Below are 7,540 nucleotides of genomic sequence, written 5' to 3' on the forward strand. Positions count from 1 at the left end.
TACTGCTACCTGGTACTCCTGCATATTGATTAGGTACTGCTACCTGGTACTCCTGCATATTGACTAGGTACTGGTACTCCTTGTATATAGCCATGTTACTACCTGGTACTCCTGCATATTGACTAGGTACTGGTAGTCCTTGTATATAGCCATGTTACTACCTGGTACTCCTGCAGATTGACTAAGTACTGCTACCTGGTACTCCTTGTATATAGCCATGTTACTACCTGGTACTCCTGCATATTGACTAGGTACTGGTACTCCTTGTATATAGCCATGTTACTACCTGGTACTCCTGCATATTGACTAGTTACTGCTACCTGGTACCCCTGTATATTGACTAGGTACTGCTACCTGGTACTCCTGCATATTGACTAGGTACTGCTACCTGGTACCCCTGCATATTGACTAGGTACTGCTACCTGGTACTCCTGCATATTGACTAGGTACTGCTACCTGGTACTCCTGCATATTGACTAGTTACTGCTACCTGGTACTCCTGCATATTGACTAGGTACTGCTACCTGGTACTCCTGCATATTGACTAGGTACTGCTACCTGGTACTCCTGCATATTGACTAGGTACTGGTACCTGGTACTCCTGCATATTGACTAGGTACTGCTACCTGGTACCCCTGCATATTGACTAGGTACTGGTACCTGGTACTCCTGCATATTGAGTAGGTACTGCTACCTGGTACTCCTGCATATTGACTAGGTACTGCTACCTGGTACTCCTGCATATTGACTAGGTACTGGTACTCCTTGTATATAGCCATGTTCCTACCTGGTACTCCTGCATATTGACTAGGTACTGGTACTCCTTGTATATAGCCATGTTACTACCTGGTACTCCTGCATATTGACTAGGTACTGGTACCTGGTACTCCTGCATATTGACTAGGTACTGCTACCTGGTACTCCTGCATATTGACTAGGTACTACCTCCTTGTAAAAAAGCCATGTTATTGTTTTCATTGTCTTACTATTTCCTTTTTAATTTAGCAAATATTTGTCTTACTTTTTAACTGCACTGTTGGTTAAGGGCTCGTAAGTAAGCATTTCACGGTAAAGTCTACACCTGATGTATTTGGCACATGTGGAAAATAACATTTGATTTGATTATCTGAAATATTGATTACAGAGCAGAACAAAAGTGGAGAAATAAATATATTTAATTATAGTTTTATTCTGATCACTTCACTTTATACATGGATCTATTGCAGTAAATTGCCAAAGCAAATAATACTTTTCAATTTTACACGTATGCATTTGGCCTGCGTCAAGCTCCATATTAAACAATATATACATTCCCAGTTAAACAGTACTTCACAGTAATGTATTATTCATTTATACCCAGCAGCATCGTACATTCACATACATCATCCGTCATAAATCCCTCATTTAGAGTTCTACATCATCCTTCATAACTCCCTCATTTAGAGTTGTACATCATCCTTCATAAATCCCTCATTTAGAGTTGTACATCATCCTTCATAAATCCCTCATTTAGAGTTGTACATCATCCTTCATAAATCCCTCATTTAGAGTTCTACATCATCCTTCATCATCCTTCATTTAGAGTTGTACATCATCCTTCATTTAGAGTTGTACATCATCCTTCATTTAGAGTTGTACATCATCCTTCATTTAGAATTCTACATCATCCTTCATTTAGAGTTCTACATCATCCTTCATTTAGAGTTGTACATCATCCTTCATTTAGAGTTGTACATCATCCTTCATTTAGAGTTCTACATCATCCTTCATTTAGAGTTGTACATCATCCTTCATTTAGAGTTCTACATCATCCTTCATTTAGAGTTCTACATCATCCTTCATTTAGAGTTCTACATCATCCTTCATTTAGAGTTGTACATCATCCTTCATTTAGAGTTGTACATCATCCTTCATTTAGAGTTGTACATCATCCTTCATTTAGAGTTGTACATCATCCTTCATTTAGAGTTCTACATCATCCTTCATTTAGAGTTGTACATCATCCTTCATTTAGAGTTCTGCATCATCCCTCATTTAGAGTTGTACATCATCCTTCATAAATCCCTCATTTAGAGTTCTACATCATCCTTCATAACTCCCTCATTTAGAGTTGTACATCATCCCTCATTTAGAGTTGTACATCATTAGAGTATAATGTCTGTTACCACTTGATTTTACATAATCAAAGTCCCATAGAACGAAACAAAAAATACGTATGATCCTAAAATCGAATCTAAAATGCACATATTTATATATGATTGCATCTACAACATACATAGAGAATAAATATGTAACAACCGTTGGTCAACGTGTTTGACAGACTTATTGGATGGTGGCCTGAGGTGGGTGGGTCCAGTATCTGATCTGAGCGTCATCATTGGTCAACAGAGAATGGTGGGAGGAGAGCTGATTGGAAGAGAGGATAGAGGAGGGATGGAGGGAGGGGTCCTCCTCACAACATACTGGTCTTCACCCTCTCAAAGATCTGTCGGACCTTCACCGCCGGGACGCAGCCTTCCCTCACGATACTAATCGTACCTGGAGGATGAGGAAACACAATATTGACTGAGTGATCACTGACACACAGTGAATCATAATGTGGGACTAGGGTTGCAATGTCCCGGTAATTTTCCCAGGTTTCCCAGAAATCCTGGTCAGAGGATTCTTTGAAATCCAGGAATCTTTCAACCTGGATTTCTGGAAAGCCTGGGAATTTGGGGAAAGTTTCCAGAATGTTCCATCCCTAGACAGGACAACACAACCTAAGATGTTAGTAATTAGTTATTGTAGTGTGCTTCTGTTCTGTAACATCATACCTTCATCTATCTTGAGGCAGTTCACCACCGTTGAGGCTACGACCTCGTTGGAAACCCCGTCACACAGAACCCCTTGGATCTTATGGCCCAGCCGACTAGGATACACATAGAGACAGAGTAGGTTCAGGTTTAGGTTCAGGTTTAGGTTCAGGTTTAGGTTTAGACTGGCCCAGCCTACTAGGATACACATAGAGACAGAGTAGGTTCAGGTTCAGGTTCAGGTTCAGGTTCAGGTTTAGACTGGCCCAGCCTACTAGGATACAAATAGAGAGTGTCAGAGTAGGTTCAGGTTCAGGTTTAGGTTCAGGTTTAGACTGGCCCAGCCTACTAGGATACATAGAGACAGAGTAGGTTCAGGTTTAGACTGGCCCAGCCGACTGGAACACAGACAGATACAGATCAACACAGATACTTCAGTATAAATGGATGTTTACACAGCAGGATAGATCTGTTCAGATGCTGGTCTTATGGGTTACAGGAAGGAGACCAGTCTGACAGGAACGTGTCATGTTCAGAGTAGGTTCAGGTTCAGGAACTGTATCTAATAGTTGAAGACCATCCTCCTCAGTGAATTTTACAAAAATAAAATAGTGAAAGATTTAAAAGTGATTCTTTCTAGATAAAACAAATATAAATATATTCACTTCACCAAATCATTGATTGAAACACTCTGTTTTGCAATTTAGGTCTACAGTAGCCTCATCAGCACTCTGTAGAGTAGCACCAAGGTGTAGCCGGAGGACAGATAGTTTCTGTCCTCCTCTTGGTACATTGACTTCAATACAAAACCTAGGAGACTCATGGTTCTCAGCCCCTTCCATAGACTTACACAGCAATTATGACAACTTCTGGAGGACGTCTTCCAACCTATCTGGCTATCCAACACTGAAACTCTTCCAAGTGAAGGTAACCTTTTGGTTTTATAAATGTATTGCCATCGGGGCCCGGTGCTTGCTGTACACTGTACTGCATGATCGTAGCAGGTTTTCTAACTCGTTAGTTCTAGTAGCTATGTTGATTGACTATGACGTTAGCCAAAATGGTGATAACGATTTAGGCTGTGTGTAGCGGTTAGCGGTTATGGTATGAAGGTTTGACTTGGAGAGGTTTTTTCACCTGGTCACAGAATAGCGAGTACAACGAGCAAAGAGATCGTGCTGTTTGAATGTGGCTGCTATGAAAGTGAACTGTGTTTGGTGGTGATCAGGGGTGTATTCATTCCACCGATTCTGTAAAAACGTTTCTTAGATGGAAGTAAACGGAACAAAACGGGGATAAACACATGAATTTTCCAACAGAAACTCGTGTTTGTAACGAAAGTTTAAAAGACTCCAGTCACCCTAGTCATAGACTGCTCTCTCTGTTATCGCACAGCGGTACTGGAGCGCCAAGTCTAGGTCCAAAAGACCTCTTTACAGCTTCTGCCCCCAAGCCATAAGACTCCTGAACAGCTAATCAAATGGCTACCCAGACTATTTGCATTGCCCTCCCTTTTAGACTGCTGCTACTCTCTGTGTATTATCTATGCATAATGACTTTAACTCTACCTACATGTACATATTGCCTCAATTACCTCGACTAACCGGTGGCTCCGCACATTGACTCTGTACCGGTACCCCCTGTATATAGCCTCCACATTGACTCTGTATCGGTACCCCCTGTATATAGCCTCGCTATTGTTATTTTACTGCTGCTCTTTGATTATTTGTTACTTTTATTAAAAAATGTGTACTTATTTATTTTTTTACTTAACACTCCTTGTTCTTAAATCGGCATTGTTAGTTCAGGGCTTGTAAGTAAGCATTTCACTGTAAGGTCTACTACACCTGTTGTATTTGGCGCATGTGACAAATAACATTTGATTTGATTTGATTTTGTTTGGACGACTGATTCCACCCTACATTAGTAGAACTGGATATTTACACAGCAGGCTGACTGATATGAAACCAGTCTGACAGGAAAGATCAGACCGGTTTACGATACAACCAGCAATCCAAGATAGAAAAATACTTCAATACTGACATCACTTTCAGTTTCACAATCAGCACGAAGGGAGCATAGCTGTTCAAACTATCTGATGAAGGCAGCATAGCATACCAACAGGCTTAAGTGCTTAAGTATAGGTGAGTACAGGTGGGTATAGGTGGGTACAGGTGAGTATAGGTGGGTATAGGTGAGTACAGGTGGGTACAGGTGAGTGCAGGTGGGTACAGGTGGGTACAGGTGAGTATAGGTGGGAACGGGTGAGTACAGGTGGGTACAGGTGAGAACAGGTGGTCACAGGGGATTACATGTGAGTTCAGGTGGGTACAGGTGGGTAAAGGTGAGTATAGGTGGGTACAGGTGGGTAAAGGTGAGTTTAGGTGGGAACAGGTGAGTACAGGTGGGTACAGGTGAGTACAGGTAAGTACAGGTGGGTACAGGTGGGTACTGGTGAGTACAGGTGGGTATATGTGAGTACAGGTGAGTACAGGTGGGTATATGTGAGTACAGGTGGGTATAGGTGAGTACAGGTGAGAACAGGTGAGAACAGGTGGGTACAGGTGGATACAGGTGGGTACAGGTGGGTACAGGTGGGTATAGGTGAGTACAGGTGAGAACAGGTGAGAACAGGTGGGTACTGGTGAGTACAGGTGGGTACAGGTGGGTATATGTGAGTACAGGTGGGTATAGGTGAGTACAGGTGAGAACAGGTGAGAACAGGTGGGTACAGGTGGATACAGGTGGGTACAGGTGGGTACAGGTGGGTATAGGTGAGTACAGGTGAGAACAGGTGAGAACAGGTGGGTACAGGCGAGTACAGGTGGGTACAGGTGAGTACAGGTGAGTACAGGTGGGTACAGGTGGATACAGGTGGATACAGGCGAGTACAGGTGGGTACAGGTGGATACAGGTGGGTACAGGCGAGTACAGGTGGGTACAGGTGAGTACAGGTGGGTACAGGCGAGTACAGGTGGGTACAGGTGGGTACAGGTGAGTGTTGTGATAGACCGTTACCTGATGACCATGTCGTGGTGCGTGCTGTCAGGTTCTCCACTGGGATTGGCTGAGGTAATGGCAAGCGGTCCGGTGATGTTACACAGGTGTCCGGTGACGGTGTGGTCAGGGACTCGGATCATGATGCTGTCATTGGTCCCCACGCGGTCGTAGGCTGGACCCACACCTGGACAACATAGGTAAACAATTAGAACATCATTGGAAATATCACAATATAGAATAAAGAAACCAAATGATATCTCAGAGTATCCCTAACCCTAATCCAATGTAACCCAATGCTGTTATCAAACCATTTCTCAGAGTATCCCTAACCCTAATCCAATGTAACCCAATGCTGTTATCAAACCATTTCTCAGAGTATCCCTAACCCTAATCCAATGTAACCCAATGCTGTCATCAAACCATTTCTCAGAGTATCCCTAAACCTAATCCAATGTAACCCAATGCTGTCATCAAACCATTTCTCAGAGTATCCCTAACCCTAATCCAATGTAACCCAATGCTGTTATCAAACCATTTCTCAGAGTATCCCTAACCCTAATCCAATGTAACCCAATGCTGTCATCAAACCATTTCTCAGAGTATCCCTAACCCTAATCCAATGTAACCCAATGCTGTCATCAAACCATTTCTCAGAGTATCCCTAACCCTAATCCAATGTAACCCAATGCTGTCATCAAACCATTTCTCAGAGTATCCCTAACCCTAATCCAATGTAACCCAATGCTGTCATCAAACCATTTCTCAGAGTATCCCTAACCCTAATCCAATGTAACCCAATGCTGTCATCAAACCATTTCTCAGAGTATCCCTAACCCTAATCCAATGTAACCCAATGCTGTTATCAAACCATTTCTCAGAGTATCCCTAACCCTAATCCAATGTAACCCAATGCTGTCATCAAACCATTTCTCAGAGTATCCCTAACCCTAATCCAATGTAACCCAATGCTGTCATCAAACCATTTCTCAGAGTATCCCTAACCCTAATCCAATGTAACCCAATGCTGTTGCAGCCACCTCCCCCCTCCTCACCCCTCCTCACCCCTTACCCAGTCTTAGGAGCCAGTCTCCCTTGCTGACGATGCAGCTGATTCCTCCAGTCTAACCCCAACCCCCTCATCCCCTCTCCTCCCCCCTCCTCCACTCTCCTCCTCCCTCCTCACCCCTCCTCCCCTCTCCTCGCCTCCTCACCCCTCCTCACCACTCATCCCTTCTCCTCCCCTCTCCTCCCCCTCCTCACCCCTCCTCACCCCTCATCCCTTCTCCTCCCCCTCCTCTCCCCTCCTCACCCCTCCTCCCCTCTCCTCCCATCTCCTCCCCCCTCCTCACCCCTCCTCACCCCTCCTCACCCCTCCTCACCCCTTACCCAGTCTGAGGAGCCAGTCTCCCTTGCTGACGATGCAGCTGATTCCTCCAGACTAACCCCCTCCTCCCCTCTCCTCCCCTCTCCTCCCCCCTCCTCCCCTCTCCTCACCCCCCCCCTCCTCACCCCTCCTCCCATCTCCTCACCCTCTCCTCACCTCTCCTCCCCTCTCCTCCCCCCTCCTCCCCCCTCCTCACCTCTCCTCCCCCCTCCTCACCTCTCCCCTCCCCCCCCTCCTCCCCCCTCCTCCCCCCCCCCACCCCTCCTCCCCTCTCCTCACCCCTCCTCACCCAGTCTGAGGAGCCAGTCTCCCTTGCTGACGATGCAGCTGATTCCTCCAGGGTAGACGTTCCTCATGAACT

General features: G+C 44.8%; 1 protein-coding gene across 1 annotated transcript in view; it reads right to left on the reverse strand.

Moving 5' to 3' along the window:
* Positions 1–1,169: 1,169 nt before the first annotated feature.
* The window catches only part of LOC129847446 (threonylcarbamoyl-AMP synthase-like), a 6,977-nt gene continuing 606 nt past the window's right edge, over positions 1,170–7,540 (reverse strand). Inside the window, exons 2-5 of the mRNA XM_055915237.1 lie at positions 7,469–7,540; positions 5,814–5,979; positions 2,817–2,911; positions 1,170–2,538 (exon numbers count right to left, since the gene is read on the reverse strand). The exon at positions 7,469–7,540 is cut by the window's right edge and continues 286 nt beyond it. Of these exons, the coding sequence (XP_055771212.1) occupies positions 2,453–2,538; positions 2,817–2,911; positions 5,814–5,979; positions 7,469–7,540 (419 nt within the window). The 3' untranslated portion in view covers positions 1,170–2,452. The remainder of the gene's footprint in view (positions 2,539–2,816; positions 2,912–5,813; positions 5,980–7,468) is intronic.

Source organism: Salvelinus fontinalis, unplaced genomic scaffold (genome assembly GCF_029448725.1).
Source record: "Salvelinus fontinalis isolate EN_2023a unplaced genomic scaffold, ASM2944872v1 scaffold_0846, whole genome shotgun sequence".
NCBI lineage: Eukaryota > Metazoa > Chordata > Actinopteri > Salmoniformes > Salmonidae > Salvelinus > Salvelinus fontinalis.